The sequence below is a fragment of the Chlamydotis macqueenii genome, chromosome 3 (assembly GCF_036417535.1).
Source record: "Chlamydotis macqueenii isolate bChlMac1 chromosome 3, bChlMac1.mat, whole genome shotgun sequence".
NCBI classification, from domain to species: domain Eukaryota; kingdom Metazoa; phylum Chordata; class Aves; order Otidiformes; family Otididae; genus Chlamydotis; species Chlamydotis macqueenii.
The window spans coordinates 66101624-66117471 of record NC_141558.1 but is presented as its reverse complement, the minus strand read 5'-3'; the positions used below and the strand labels follow the sequence as shown (position 1 = coordinate 66117471).

The window sequence follows — 15848 nt, the reverse complement described above, 5'->3', positions numbered from 1 at the left end:
AGTGGAGTGTAGGAGTACTGGAGTTCCAGGAGACTGTCAGACTGTTTTGCTGGAGCTCCTTTTCCTTCTTGCTGTCAGTCACTGTTGCTGTCTGAGTGCTACACAGTCAGGTTTACCACAGCTCGATATAGTAGTAGTAGTTCCACAGCTCAGGAGCAGTTGCTACTTACTCTGCTTAGTATGAGCAAGTAGACCCAGATTTATAACTTACCCAGATTTATAACTTGTCTAACAAAAAGTTCAGTGACTTGGGGAGATCACACAGTGATCCGTTCTGGGCAAGACGATGGGGTAGTTACCATGGAATTTAGCTGAAGTGTTCGGAGAGGCATACTGTTCGGATCACTGTGGGTAGATCCTGTCCTATAGAGATCCGCACGGATTAGCATGAGACCCACTGCTGTCCAGTACTGGTGCTGAACAGCTAGCGGTCACACAGATCTGGGCGATGCAGGGATTGGTTAAGTAACAGATCAGAAGAGGGTCATCAGGGACAGCCAAGCTGTAAGGAGCACCCTGTTAAAAATTGTGTGCTCTTGTGCTGCACATAAGTACACCTAGACTGCAGAACATGGATACCAGTCCCTGTGGGGTGGATAGTAGTATTTCAGAAAGCCCTGTTTTGAGAACCAGCTGGAGTTGCAGGGTACAAGCTGTACCTGAGCTAGTAAGATCTATTAGTGCTGCAAGCAGGTGGCATGGGGGTAACCACCTTCCTGCACATGGTACAGGAAGGACCAGGGGCAGAGTACAGGATCTCCCACTGTGTAAAACAGATCTTGAAAACTGGAGAGAGGAAGAAAGAGAAGAAAGAAGCTTTAAAGTGCCGTATCGGAGATAAAAGAGCTGCCCAAGTGGGCAGAGCTGATCAGTTTGCACGTTCTCTTCCCTGAGGAAAAATACCAGGTACTGATGGGTCTCCTGAGTGCCTCAGAGAGGAGCAGGAAGAGCTAATGAGTGGACCAGTTTGGATAGGGAGCATGCCTCAGAGAGGAGCGTGGAGAGTGGCTAATGAGGGGACTAGTTTGGATCAGGAGTGTTTTTATGAGGACAACTGCCAGGTAGAATTATAATCTTTCAATATCCTCAAATTAAGACTGGATATATCCTTATGGAAGTTTTACTCTTTCAAGGATAACTTTTCCATGCAGGTAACTATTATGACTAGATAAATGCTTCTGTGGAAAATTTGAGTAGATGTTTTGTCCTTGGCTTACACATTCAAGCTTCATTCCTCTCTGTGGCTTGTCTAGGGACTAGGGACAGCCAAAGTTAGCACTGGTTAGTGGTGACGTTAGCAAAGCTTAGCCTCTTTGCAAACTTTTCCTTAGTACATCTGGTGTAGTTGCTGTACCTCGTCTTTCTGGTTAGCACTCAGTCCTGCCCTCCCTGCCCTAGAGGTGGCCTCCTTGTCTTTGGCCACACTCCCCGCAGCTCATTCCTAACCTTCCCTAAATATTTCTGGGGAGCAGGAAGCCTGCCCTAGATGATAAGATTTCTCCCTTCCTATAAGCAGAGATTCAGAGGGGAAGGGTGGACAGAGATGGGATCACTGATTGCGTGCTGGGGTACACAGGGTACGAGGGCTTGAGGGGCTATAGCCGTGAGCTTTGGCTGAAGGAATCCGGGCCGTCTGGCAAAGAGGCGGGCAGAGCTTGCCTGCGCTCCCAGCTTCTTGACTTCTGGTCTCCACCACATCATGCTATCCAGCATCAAAGGACAGAACAGCAGGGTTGCAGTCACAGTCCAGCAAACTTTCTGCACAGGCTAAAATAATTTTAGCAGGGAGAGCAGGGGTGTGATAGGAGGTGAGTGCTCCCTATAAGCCCTAAACCTGTCCTGCAGTACAGCTGTCTGTCCTTCCCTTTCAGTATCGTCCCACCTCTGGGCTGTTCTATCCTGTTGCTGTATGTTAGCATAGCAAGAGCAGGTTTTTTCATTCTTTAAAAAAAAAAAAAAGAAAAGCAAGGGGGAATAGATTCAGCCTCTGATAGCACAGTGTGTCAGACAGGAAAGTATCTGGTAGCAGGCCATCTGTTCTCCAGGAAGGGTGGCCTTAAATATCAGGCACAGCACACTGGTATCCACAAAAGTCCTGGGTACCACTGGCTGCAGCAATGCAGACATTGAGCATGGAGCAGAGAGGCTAGCTTGCAAAACATGTTGGTGTTGCTTGTTGTAAAAATGTAGCTGGCCTGTGCTCCCAGACTCATAGTTCCTTGCAAGTAGTCTCCATGGGAGTCCTGCTGCAGGCTCTTAGGCAGGAGTTTGGGGTGGCTGGCTGTCTCACAGGCACAGACTACTCCTTTGAGCAGCAAAAGTAGGTCTTCTCACTCAGCCTCAGGCTCCTTCGTGGGTTTTTCCTGGAAGTTCCACTTACCATGCTGAGTCCTGAAGATTTTGCATTGTCAGGATGGCTCTGCTGTATGAGGCTTCCTGCGGGGCTGCTGCCTCCCAGCTTCCCAAGTCAGCTCCGTGTGCTACTGTGCTAAAGAAGAGCTGAGTTGTGATGTCTGCATGGGCACATTTGCCTTAACTAAGTCCAGGATAAGAGTGGATTTAAGTACTCTGGTTTATAAATAAACAGCACTGTGGCCAAGGTAGATTTAAGCAGAGCTGGCAACAGCCCTACTTGGGAAGGGATCTCTTTACCACATGGCCTGCTGTTGGACTTCCTGTCGCATGCTAATCCCTTAAGCCTGCTTTAGCTCTGTTAATTTTCCTTCTTTCCTTTTTTCCCCAATGGGCTGTCTCGGTGGCATGTGAACGCCAGTGTTCCTCGGCCAAGCTTGTGCCTGCGGCTGGGCCAAGCATCCAGGCTGCCTTCCGAGCACCGGGTACCATGTGGCAGGGCTCCAGGGATGGTGGTGCCTGAATGTGTCCCATTCTCTCTGTCTTATAGGCTCTGCAGTCTGCGCCTGAAGAAACTCACGGTGCTGAAAGAGCTGGATAAAGAGCTGAGCTCTGTGCTTATCGCTGTGAAGATTCAGGTAGGCTCCTCTCCTTGCTTCTGCCTGATGGCAGGAAGCTCATCCTTGTGCCCTCTGTGAAGTGCTGGTCTGCATGTCCCTTGCTTTGTGCCAACCTCTTGCTTCTGTCTCTGTGAGCACCTCTGGGGAGATTTTGTCTCTCAGGCAGGTGGGAATGATGCCCCAGAGACAGCAGCAAGCTGCCTGGTGCTGGTTTGTGTCAGGGATGAATTTGATAAGGCCCGAGTGTGTCTTGCTTCCCTGCTTGCCTCAGCCAAGGCCCTCCTCTCAAGCTGCTGTTCAGAGTTTGGCATCCCCTACCCCACCATTCCCAACCTTTTAGACAGGCTCAGCACTGGGTGGTTTCTGGCAGTGTCCTCCATCTGGATCCCCCCTCTGGGGAGTGAAGGGTGGGACAGGAAGGGCACAAGGGATCAGCGGCTCTGTGCATGACTCCTGCTGACATTTGCACCGTGTGTGATCTCACTGCTGCCTTTGCTGTCCCCTCCCTTTCTCAGTGCATCCCTGCTAGTCCTGGTGCCTCTGCTCTGAAGCAGGCAGAGGGGAAGAGAGAGGATCTTTGTCACCAAGGGGAGGGGGAATTTGCCCCCATCCTGGTATGTGCAATCCTTCCCCCTCCCTCTCTGCAGCTGGTGGTGAAGAGATGAGCCCCTGTGGGTGCAGGCACATCCTTTCCGCCTGCCAAAGGACAGCATGGAAGCAAGATGCCTCTAGAGTATGCTGTCCTCGCCACAGCTCCTCTAACCCAGCTGGGATGCTGGTGTCCTTCCTTCGTTCTTGTCACCTGGCAGAAAAGCTGCTGATCCCATTGAAAGCACTGTGGGGCAGGAGCTCAGCAGCTTTGCACTCCCACAGAGCTCTTTGTGCCGCACACATTAGGATCTAAATCCTGGATTAGTGCTGGAAGCTGCAGTATTAGTCGAGCTCTGGGAGCCGGGGTTTGCTTTCATGGCAGACCTGATTCGCTTGCGCAGAAGGAACTGAAAGCGAAATGTGTGAAACCCAGGGCCTGGACTGAGGACAGCAGGAGGAAGCTGTGGTCCACACACCATTGGTCAGTGTCCCACCTTGCTGGCCTTTCCATCACTCTGTGTGTGGTACCTTTCAGGAGAGCGAAAGCACTGGGCTTTTAGCCCCAAGACCTGTGCCCCTTTGGTGCAGGCTTTAGCAAGGGAACAACTTGGGCAGGAGAGAGCTGCCTGGACCCTGGAAATGTGGGAGCAATGCTGGGCCACAGGTGCCAGCAACACAGGACTGGGAGGCTGGGAGCCAGCTGGGGGCTGTGGGTCCCACGCGGCTGGGAGAGCTAGGCTGGTCCCTCACTCCTTTTGTGTCCTGCACTGTTGACCCAAGCTGTCTGTGCTTCTGTGGACTGAGGAACCTTGGGCTCCCATGCACCCCACTTATTTTGGGGCTGCCATGTGCTGAGCATGTGTGTCCTCAGCTGCCCCCTCTCTCATGCGGTGCAAATGTGAGACTGTGGAAGAGGCTGCACAGTAGGACTCCAGCTCTTTCAAACAGATCACCCCTATCCCTGCCACAGGCCAGCCTTGCACCCTGTTGGCCAAAGAAATTAGGAGGCCTCACCAGTGACTGTCTGAAGCCCCAGGGACTCTTTACTGCAGGGCTCCTTTCCCTGCCAGGGGACAGAGGCTGCATTCAAGGTCTTAATCTAAACATGGTCACCTCTCTGCGTGGCCACATACCCATGGCTGCACACTGGTGTAGGCTTCCTGCAAAGCTGAAGGAAACTGGAGGAGAATGGCTTCTGCCCACATTACGCTGTGGCTCGACCCTCTTTGTGGGAATGGGGTGTATTGTTTGCCTCCTCAAGCTGCTTCCACCTACCAGGCCAGTCGCTTTGGCAGGGTTGGGGACTGCTGAGCTTTTCTGGAAGGCAGACGGAAACTGTAGGCAGCTTCAGTGCAGCCTGCCTACAGAGTCGACTCAGATGGATCCATCTCCCTCCTGCTTCTCTCCTAGGTAACAGATGAGTCACGCTAGCAAGAAGCTGTTTGAAGGCTGCCCAGTGAGCACTGCCATCTCCATCTTTTGGATGGAGATGATTCGTGTAATTTGCGGAGGACCTGCAAGTTCCCAAGGGGACAGCTGGGGACAAGTAGAAAGGGGAGCTATGTTTTCTCTCATTTCAGTAGTAGTTCTATTGGGTTAAGGAAGTTGCCTGTCAGGAAGTTGCTGCTCTGAAAGGCAGGTTACATGGAAACAAAGCTCTGACCCTGCCTGAGTGGGGCCGGCACGGCACGAAGACAACAGCCCCAGCACTGGAGTCAGTCTGCTCAATGAGTGTACATGACCAAAAGGATACTGTAAGCCTATCTAGAATATCTGATCTCCTTCTCACAGTGGTCATGCCCTTCTGGTCTTAAAAGACAGCTTCCAAGTGTGGCATGTGCTGTTATCTGCTCCTTCGTCTGAAAAGACCTCTGTCAATCTCTAAGGGAGCTTTCATTGTCTGTAGAACATACCCATCTCCCAGAGGTGATTTGAATATTTAATATTCAGTGGCTTCCAGTGAGATAAAGTCTGAATTACTGCAAAAAAGGGGACTTACTCTCATATCACTTGGGTGGTTTTTAAACCTTTATTACTCATGATTTGTTTTAACAGACTGGAGGTGTCATAGAGCATTTCCTTCTGTGTATTGTTCAGCATGGCACTAGGAGATTCAGATGTGCCTGGCTCAGCTCCATAAAGGTGCAGATATCTGTCTTGGTATCATAACTGATTATGATGTGAAGGTAAATGTGGTGCTCCCTCTCAGCAGAGAGACTTACTATAATTCAGAAACACCCAGTCTTGAGCCGTGGGTAGAGGAAACAATCAAAGAAAGAAGAAAACAAGCCACAACGCTCCCAGAACTTTCAGCTCCTGTGACAGGTGCTGTGGGAGGGATGCAGATCCTCCTGCAGCTGCTTGCAGGATGTGGCTGGTGACTCAGGTTGAACCCTTGGGTGCTGCTGTAGAGGGATGATGCTGGCAGCCCCTACGTAGTGGACTGAAATGTGTGCTACAAAATCAGCCAGGCTGAGAAGCTTGTTTGCCTCTGCCAGGCCTCCCTGCTCCCCTCCCTACTTGGATTTTTCGCTCCTTCCTGCTATCTGTGGAAGGTACATGCAGAGTTTTCTGTCTACACCTCACTCATGCTTCTAATTAGAAATCTTCTAAAAACATTTCTAATTTTTTTGCAACCACTTGTAGGATTTTCCCGTCCTGACTGAAGAATCCCAGCTACCCTCTAAATAACTAAATTTGCTGATGATATTTAATGGGCTATTCTCTCCGAAAATGCACCTTTAGCTTGAATTCTGGGTAGTGCTTTATTGTCCGCCTTGGCCTGGTGTCCCATCTTTGTTAGTTCTCTCTCCTTTTCCAGGTTTGGTATGCTCTTCTGGCCTCAACCCTGTGTTTTAAACGAGACCTATCAGGACCTGGGCATCATGTGCCTCTTGTATGTTTTCAGTCTATTTAGGTAGTGAAAATCTGTGACCGCAGCCTCTCCCTGTTGCTTCTCACTTCCTTGACAGTCTGTCATCTGTGATCTTCACTGTAACAGTCTGATATTAAATTTTCCTATAGTACTGATTGTGATGCTCAACTGCTGAGAAATTGATCTTCCCTGACATTGTTCAAATTGCAGAACAGCTGAGCTACATCAGGTGCTCAAGGCTGTGCCAGTTAAGGTTTGAATTTCTTTAGGGATGGAGAATCCTCAGTCTTTCTATGTCCTGTACCAAGGTTTGACTGCACTCATAGAGGAAAAAAAAAAATCCCAATATCTAATAGTAATTTTCCATGTTCCAGCTCATCCACATTGCCTCTCGCTCTGTCCCTGTGCGCCTCTGAGAAGAGTTCAGTTCTGTCTTCTCTGCACCCTCCTGCTAAGTGTCTGTAGGCAGCAGTAAAGTACCCTCCACCTCTCTTTTTCCAGCTGAACAAACCCAGCTCACTCAGCCTCTCCTTGGATGTCCTGTACTCCAACCCCTGACCATCCTGATGTCTTCTGCTGGACTTGCTCCAGTCTGTCAATGTCAGTTTTGTAGTGGGGAGCCCAAACTGTCTCTGGAATCCAGTTGTGGTGTGACCAGTGCTGAATATAGGGAAGGAATCCCTTTTCTCTGCCTGCCCATTTACTGAGGCTGAGACTGGTGTCATTGCTACAATAGGGCATACTGCTTATGTAGGGGTACCTTCATGTCCCCCAGGATCCCCCCTGTCCCTTCATGCTGAGCCTATCCTGCTGCCTGGGGTTCTTCCCAGGCAGCAAAGTTGTCCTTGGGAAGGACTTTGCTTTTGCCTTTATTGAACCTCATGAGGTTTGTGTCAAGGTTACTAGAAATCCCAAATTGTTCTTAACTCCCTGTTACTGATAGACAGGTAGTAGCCCTCGGGTGCTAGTTTCTAATCTGTTTAATTAGAGCAATGCCAGTTTTTGCTGGGTTGTGATTTGCTTCTGAAGGTGATCAGTGTTTCCTACTGGATATGGGAGTGCCAACCATTTCATGAAACCTAGCATACCTTGCAGGCTGAACTTGAGCTTTGGGTAGTAGGTTAACATTGCTGAGAGGACTGCATCTCACGCATTTGCAGTACAATGTCTAGCCCTTTTTCTACCCCGTGTCCCAAGTGCTTGCTGTCTGCTTTCAGGGAGGCAGGAGAGAGCGAGGAACCACCATGGGCGGCTATTTTATGCTTGAAGCTGGTCCCACAGCCCTGCAGGGAACAGCCAGTGGGCATGGGCCTTTTGGGGGGTCCGTGAGTTGTGCCATCTTGTGACCAAGACCACGTGGTACACGCAGATGGCATTTTTCATCCCCATTCAGTGTCTCTGTCAGCAGCCAAGCCGTAGAGACAGTCTAGATAGGACAGAAGTAAAGAGTTTGAGTTGTCCCGTTGTTAGAGTGCCTCTCTCACTGTGCTTCTGGGGAAAAAAAAAAACATTTGTATATGTGAAGAGAGAAGTATTGTTACCCGAGGAAAAGACTAAGAGGAGTTTTGTGAGAGAGAAACTGAGCAAGCAAGGGGACCCCTGTTCCCCTGGGACATCCTGCCTTGGTCCCAGCAGAACCATCCTGCCAGCTGTGCTTGCACGGGGGTCTGCACTGGGTCTGTCTGCTGAGGGGCAGAGGTGTGCTCCAGGACCTGTCCCTTTCTGGGCTAGGCAGTGTCTTGGGACCCTTTCCTTCCCCTGCTGCTGTGCGCATGCTTCCCTCTGGCTTTAGCAGTGTCCCCTCCACAGTGTCTGGTGGGCTCTGGGTGCAAGGAGCCAGATTAGGCACAGCAGGCTTGGGAAGAGCAAGTGTTCCCTGGCAAGTGGGCAAGGAGAAGGGGCCTTTGGCAGCTCAGGAGAAACTGCAGGCTTTTGCGAAGCGTTGATTGGTGTATGAAGCGGGGTCTGTGAGGTGCAACACAACACTTGCACTATCTCTTTCCTTGTGGACTGTGAACACCATTGGCTTGTGTGTGTGGTGCAGTGGAGTCTGTGGCCAAGATGCTCCAGCTTAGCTGTGTGCATCTACCAATCTTGTTGTAGGGTTCAAAGCGAGTCCTGAGATCGAATGAATACGTCCTCCCACCTGGCGGCCTGATGGAGACCGAGCTGGAGCTGACCTTCTCACTGCAGGTACCTTGTGCTGCCTGGTCCCCTGGGCTCCCTGGTGCTCCCCTTACCTGGCATTTTTCAGCAAGTACAGCTTTGGAGGCTCAGTGTGAAGGGGGCAACCTCTGAGGAGGGGCTTCCTGTGGTTGCCCATGCTCAGATCATAACAGCACAGATTGCTGCTGCTGGCCAGCTGCTCCATTGCTCCAGGGGTTGTTTTGCTGGGCAATGTGGATTTGGAGGATGATGTGGAGTGCAGGTGGCCTTTGAGGGGCACCTCAAAGCTCAGCAGGTCAGATCCTGCAGGGAAGAGTTTTCTACTTGTGTGTCACGCTGAGCCCTGCCCTCATGCTGCCATCTTCCCTGTGCTTCCCTTCCCCAGTACCCACACTTCCTCAAGAGAGATGGCAACAAACTGCAGATCATGCTGCAGCGGAGGAAGAGATACAAGAACCGCACGATCCTGGGCTACAAGACCCTTGCAGTGGGCATCATTAACATGGCCGAGGTACAGCGTGCTTGCAACAGAGGGGAGCTTTGCATGGCCTCCCTGTGCCAGCGCTGGGAAGGGGGCTGGGCTGGCTGGCAGGCGCTCGGTGCTGTGAGTTCTCTGGCTTGTTGACTAGCTATAAGACAGAGGGAGCGGGCTTCCAGCTGCCATTGTGTCACCCTGGCAGGGGTCTTGTTTGTCTGCCTAGGTGATGCAGCACCCGACAGATGGCGGGCAGCTTCTGAGCCTCCACAGCAACATGAAGGATGTGAACATCCGAGTGGCTGAAATCAGCATCTACTCTTTGTCCAGTCAGCCCATTGACCATGAGGATGCAAGCGTCCCCTCAGGCCCTAAAATCAAAGCTTCAGGTGTGTTAGCACTTGTCACAGACCTAAGGCAAGCGTTTGGGACAGGACATGGGTGACGGAGTGCGTCCCCAAGCAGCTGCCAGCAGTACCTCTCATCTCACTGGAGCCATGACAGGAGTCATGCTTAGCTGTGGCATATGTGCTGTCTGCTTTCAGATCGCTCCCCAGACATTGATAATTACTCTGAAGAAGAGGATGACAGCTTCTCCTCAGAGCAGGAAGCCAGCGATGATGCTGTGCAGGGTCAGGTAAGGGAGGCCTGGCAGGGCGGCTTAAGTTCTGGTCCCATTTCTGGGGTGAGAGTCAGGGTTTGAGGATCTTGATCACTCTGAGTCCTCTCATCTCCCTTGTAAACATTTGTTACGGTTTCAGAGGGCAGAGAGCCACAATACCTGACAGCAGGAAGAGCTGTGGGCTGCTGTCCTGTCCATGGTGGGCCAAGGGACTTTGGAGGGCCATAGGTCTCACCCATTTGTCCTTGGAGCTGTCTGATCTGCAGCATAAAACCCTTGCTGAGTCCCCTCCGCTTCGCACCACAATTCTCTCCCGTCTCCCTGTGGTAACAGGCCAGAGGCTAGCCTCTCTCTGAGAGAGAACAGAGCTTTTAGGAAGAAGTACAGTCTGGGTCTGAAAATGGTCATAGGTGGCAGACCCAGCCCTGTGATGAGCTGTGCCACTGCTGTTTGCTCTCCTCTTGTTGTGGTGCCTACACTTGAGGCCAAAAAAGACTTGTGGTAGCGTGTTGATCAGGCACAGTGACAAACCCCTATTCGGGTTACTTGTCCCATTGTGCTGCATTAACACATCAAGACCCCTTGTTCCTGGGAGCTGTGTGTATTGTTGAGGCTGATCCCTGGAAGAACACTTTTTGTGAGCTCAGGTGCTGCGCCCTCTGAGCTGGCTCTGGGGAGGGAAGAGCAGGGGTGACACATGGGTCACAGGGAGACTGGTGAGTGCAGAGAGAAGAGTTTTAGGTTGTAACAAGGACTGTTGCAGAAAGCTGCTGTCTCTCCTCTGAATCTTGCTGGTGCGTGTCCCTCTGGAGGGGCCTGAGGGCAAAGGCGCTAGGGAAGAAGATCTACTGGGGGACAGTGCTAAGGAGAGAGAAGGAGCTGCATGGAGAGAGGTGGGAGAAGTGAGAAGCAAGACTCTAGGAGCAGAGCGGACCACAGCTTTTCAAAATGAGCGCAAGCATGAGGCTGGGGAACTTGTAGGAGATGCTTCTCCCTGCACTCTGAGTTGTTCTGATGTTCTGTGACCTTTTGCCTGCAGGATCTGTTTGACGAAGAGGATGACTTGAGGAAAACCAAGAAGGCTAGGAGGAAAATGATCCGAACCACATCAATGTCCAGAGTAACATCAGCATTTACAACATGATCAAAGGGATGGAAGGGAGTCACTTCCTCCCCTCCCTGCAGGGAGAGAGGGGGGTTTGGGAGGAATGCTGGCACTGGTGCAGAGCAGAGGAGAGGACCCTTGGGTCTGAGAAGAATGGGCAAACTTCTTGCCATTAATGAGTTAGCTTGCTGCTCAGAGCTGTACCCCAGCTCACAGACTGTACTGTGTTTAGCCTGGCTTTGTATCAGTGATTATCTGTGCGCAACACAGTTTTGACTTGCTGCTGTGACATGGTCTCTTTTCCTCCCCAAGGACAGGGAAGGTTGGTGCAAGGAGGGGGGAACCATTAGCAGCTCCTCTGCCTGTCAGCAGAAGCAGGGATCTGCCCTGCCAGCCCCCTGCTGTCCAAGTATCTCCTCATCCTCATCTGCTTCAGCCCTGCAAGTCCCTGGGCACCTTCCTCCTGAGTTTGTTCCCCATCTTTTCTTGCTGGAAAGCAGCATTCCTCAACCAGATGGTCTGGGGAGAAAGGGGATTTAAATGGAGAGAAAGTGCTATTCCAGCCTGTAGCAGAGAGAGTCTGAGTCCTTGCACCCTCCCTCATGCCCAGATAGAGCAGCTTCTTGTGGAGTCCAGATTTAGTCCAAATCCTACAGCAAATTCAAAGAGCAAGGGAGATCATAGCTGACCTTGGGCCTGTGAACCCAGAAAGGAGCTGACGGCATGTTAAAAAGAGCAACCATGGCCTGTGTGCTAGTCGTCTTGGAACAGGATTTGATAGTTTTGCTGATCTTTTTTCTTGCCTTGCTTTGTTTTAGCAACCCAACTTCAAGCAGAAATTTGTGGCTTTGCTGAAGAGGTTTAAAGTGACAGAGGAGGTAAGAAGCGGGAAGGCTGTCCCACCTGGCAGTGTCTCCTGCAGATGTGTAGGTGTCAGAGTGCTGGTTCCCACTCACTGAGAGCACAAGGCATGAGCTGCAGGCGCTCAGGGGTGTTGCCAAAGGTGGTGTGAGACATGGCACAGACTGGGCCTTAGCTTTTCCAAAGCCTTCTGCCTCAAGAAGTTAGCTCTGAGCCTTGTGCTCAAATCAAAAACACCTTTCTGTTGGGGAGAGGGCCAAGGGGAAGAAAGGTGTCACTTGCTTCTTCCACAGCCTGGATTTGCTCTCTGAGGTGGGAACGGTGCCGTGGTGTGCTTTGTGGCTGGGAGGGAGCTTGTACATGCCTGGCCTGGGATGCAGGTGATTCTATGTCTCTTCATTGCCCTCTGGGCTTGGTCCCACAGGTCCTGGACTCTGACCCTGTAGACCAGACCCAGGAGGTGGAGGAAGACCTGGGCTTGCTCTATGACAGCCTGGAAGAGTGCAACAACAGTGACAGCGGCCCGGAGATTGAGGACAATGAGAGTGTGCACAGCACACCCAAGCCCACCCTGAGGTAAGGGTTGCAGGGAGTCACAGGCCGACAGCAGAGACTGTGGAACCTGGAGAAATACCCTCTGACACTATTCGGTTGCTTGGGCTGATGTAGACATTGTCTTGTCTCCACTTCCATCACCTTCTTCTGTTGGCACCACTGAACTCCTCACTTGCACATCCTGCTTAATAAACTCAAAACTGCCCATTAAAACTGGCTTCCTTCACGTTTAGTCTCATTTAATTTCCTGCCAGCCCAGCATCTGGCACTTACTGATCTGCTGGAAGAGTCTACTTGGTCTAAGCCCCCGCTGTTCCCAGCTCTCATATCTTTCTGCTGAGAGTCCTCACCTTCTCAGGGCTCTCCACACTGAAGCATGCCTGTCTTTTGAGCATCTTGTGACTGCTTGGGCCGTTCTTTGTGTCCCTGTGAGATCTGCATGCTGTGTTCCCACCCTTTGCGGAGACGTGTGACTAGCAACCATCAGCGGTGTTCCTCACCCCATTCCCCAGGCGCCCAGTGGCTTGACTTGCTCTGCCAAGCACTGCTGACTTGGCATGAAGGTCTCCAGTAGACCATGCAGTGAAACTAGGCTTTTCTCCTACAAGAACTGCATTCACCTGGCCTCTCTGCTCATGGCTGTTCTGTTTCTATGCTGTTCTTTTGTGAGAAAGTTGCCTCTTTTTTCTTTCTACTTGGCTGCCTCACGGTGTACTGGGTCTCTTCTAGCCAAGCCGTGCTTACTTGTCATTACTGTTTCTATAGTTTGGTACTTAAATATAATTTGGATTAGTTGGAATACTTGCTGAAGGTACTTAGCAGGGGTAGCAAACTTGGTCTGCCACAGGCAAACTGCTTGAAATTAAATCTGCTGGATTCAGGAACCTATGGGACACTGGGGAAGAAAGAGGAACACGACAGAAGTGATGTTTTCCACAAACCCACAAAGTCGTTGTGAAGGAGACAGCAGGCATGTGGGCAAGGGGGAGCTGCTTAGGTGGTCTGCTTGGACTCCAAAAGGAGTTTCACATGGTCAAAGGCTTTGAAGAAACAAAGGTGCTGTGAGAGAAAAAGGAAGATCTTTTTGTGGTCAGATAACGGTGTATGTATGTAAAACTATGTAAAGTCTATTGAGAGTATTTAAATATAAGACCCTGCCCTGGTTCTGCAAGTGCCTACTTGCAAACATCTGCTCACTGGGAGAGCATCCTAGAGTAAGTGCTGGTTTGTGCTTGCACCTGCCGTTACACTCTTCCTTGGGTGTTTGCTGCTGTCTCTGGTAGGACGGCCTGTTGGGCCCTGGGCTGTTTTTCAGCCTGTTCACAAAGTGTCCCTAGCTTCTTCTCTAGTGCCTCATTTTCTGGCAGTGCTGAGTGTATATCCCCTTGAATTCCCATTACTGTGTCTCTGCTTTTTCCAAGGAGATGTGGGAGGTGGCTGCCAAGGTCTTTAGTGTAGACTGCATGGTTCCAAGGCCCTGCATAGCCTTCTCAGCTGGTGAGGACTTTCCAGCCCAGCCTGTAAATTCAAGATGTGATCCTCATGTTGGATTTATTTGTTGTCATAGACAGCTTTGCTAGACGCTGTGAAGATCTCTGTGGAGCAAGGCCGTTAAGGGAGTCCTTAAGGCTGAGCACTGGCTGGTGCCCTGGATTGGGCAAGTGGTGTTGGGAGCAGATAGCCATCATTTTGATCAGCCAGGGAGGCCACACAGCTGTAGGCTACTCCTGAACTGGGGCAAAACTGGAGCTAGAACTGAGGCTGTTAGGTAAGACCTCAACAGTCAGAGCCTTTGATTGAAGATTAGAGGTGAAGGAGCAGATGTCTCCATGGATGACTGGGAAAATGGATGGGGAAGAGGGGGCTAATTCATTGAAGACAGGAGGAGGCTGTGCAGAAGGGCTGAGATTTACCTAAATCTCAACCTGCTGAGACTCAGACTCAGTCATGCCTGTAGGAGAGCCTTTAAACTGCAGAGCAGGGAAAGCTGAGAATTGCAGAAAAGCTCAGTGCAACACATCCTCTAGGGATGAAAGCTTCTGAATTGCAAGTGAGAGAGGGCAGGAACAGACACAGCTTCTGTGGGGAAGGGAGAGACAGCCCCATTTAAATGGAATGTTGAAAGCCAGAGCAGGTGTATACAATCAAGGCACATCCAAGGTCTAAGAAAAAGGAGGAGATGAAGATAGCTTTTTGAGGTGCCAGTGGCACCAGGGGTACGTCACATTCTGGTGGGATTACTGAGATGGTACAGAGGAGTGTGGGAGAGAGGTTGACTGAAGGGGGTGAATTATTATAAGGTGGTGGATGGCCCATCCCTGGAAACATTCAAGGCCAGGTTGGACCGGGCTCTGAGCAACCTGATCTGATTGGAGACGTCCCTGTTCCTTGCAGGGGGGTTGGACTAGATGACCTTTGAAGGTCCCTTCCAACCCAAACCATTCTATGATTCTATTAGAAAACGTACATATTTCTCTGGTTTGACTCTTAAGTTATTAACATAATCTGTACGGATTGAAAGAGCTGGCTGAGGAAAGGCAAGTGTAGCGTAATGACTGTACAGGGTGGTGACAATGCCTGAGGTCCTGTAGCAGAGATTGGAGGGGAGGATGAAGCAGAAATATGTTAATAACAGGAGACATAATTTATCCCTGTGTGACCTGGAGAAAATGTCCCACCAGGGCACAATGCCGACTCTAAACCTGTAGCTTTGGTAAATGAACATGTGGTGAAGCAGTTGGTCACAGAGCCATTGACAGGAGAATCGAGCCTTGACTTCTGATCAGTGTATAAACACTGCTGCTGAAGAGCTGCTCTGTGGTGAGGACCATCGTTTACTGATATGAAATGTGCTTGTAGGAGCAGTAAAAGCAAAGAACCTGACAAACACTGCTGTGCCTGGCAGCACAGTGGGCTGTATACAAATGAGGAAACGTGTTAAAAGGGAAGTAAAAGGAGCAGCCAGGATGTTCAGAGGTCTGTAGGTGTCCTGCAGAAAGCTGCAGATAGATCCAGATGAGAACAATAGAAAACAATGGAAACCTTGGCAGAGTCCTAACAGAAGAATTGCTCTGTATCCTACACCTTTGTGGCCATCCCTGGAAACCTGCGACCTGGTATCTCCTTCTGCACACCAGGAGAATCAGGGAAAACTTTTCCTGGGAGTTAGTGAGCAAATGCATGCGTACAGCTTAGAGGGAAGCTGGCTCCCATCTCCTGCAGGAAAGTCACACATTGCAGATGGGCTGCAGTTGCTGCAAGGGTGCTGGGAAAGCTGATAGGTGAGACCCAGTGATAAAGCCTGCTTGTTTCATAAAGACTGGTCTTTGAGCAGCCCACGGGATGTGAGGGGGTCCTTGGCAAGTAAATAACGGGTGGAAAAGGGGGAAACAAAGGCGGAAGCTCACACTGTGGTGGCAGAGACAGTCGTGCTGCCCCAAGGGAGTTCCTGTGTTGACCGTTGCAACTTGGGAATAGGACCTTGGAGTTGCACTGTGCAGCTTTACCAAAACGTCAGCCCAGAGACCTAAAAAAAAGTCAAATTTAAGTGCTGGGGAACAAAACAGGATATTGCTGTGCTGCTGCACTACCTGCAGTGTGGTTCTGTGTCCAATACTGTGGTCTTC

General features: G+C 50.7%; 1 protein-coding gene across 2 annotated transcripts in view; it reads left to right on the top strand.

Moving 5' to 3' along the window:
- LOC104479183 (phosphofurin acidic cluster sorting protein 1-like) overlaps nt 1–15848 on the top strand; it is a 66189-nt gene that overhangs the window by 43140 nt on the left and 7201 nt on the right. For both annotated transcript variants that reach the window (XM_086743512.1, XM_086743513.1), the window contains exons 2-9: nt 2903–2990; nt 8542–8631; nt 8990–9115; nt 9306–9468; nt 9625–9716; nt 10741–10821; nt 11625–11684; nt 12092–12243. In XM_086743512.1, coding sequence (XP_086599638.1) covers nt 2903–2990; nt 8542–8631; nt 8990–9115; nt 9306–9468; nt 9625–9716; nt 10741–10821; nt 11625–11684; nt 12092–12243 — 852 coding nt within the window. The remainder of the gene's footprint in view (nt 1–2902; nt 2991–8541; nt 8632–8989; nt 9116–9305; nt 9469–9624; nt 9717–10740; nt 10822–11624; nt 11685–12091; nt 12244–15848) is intronic.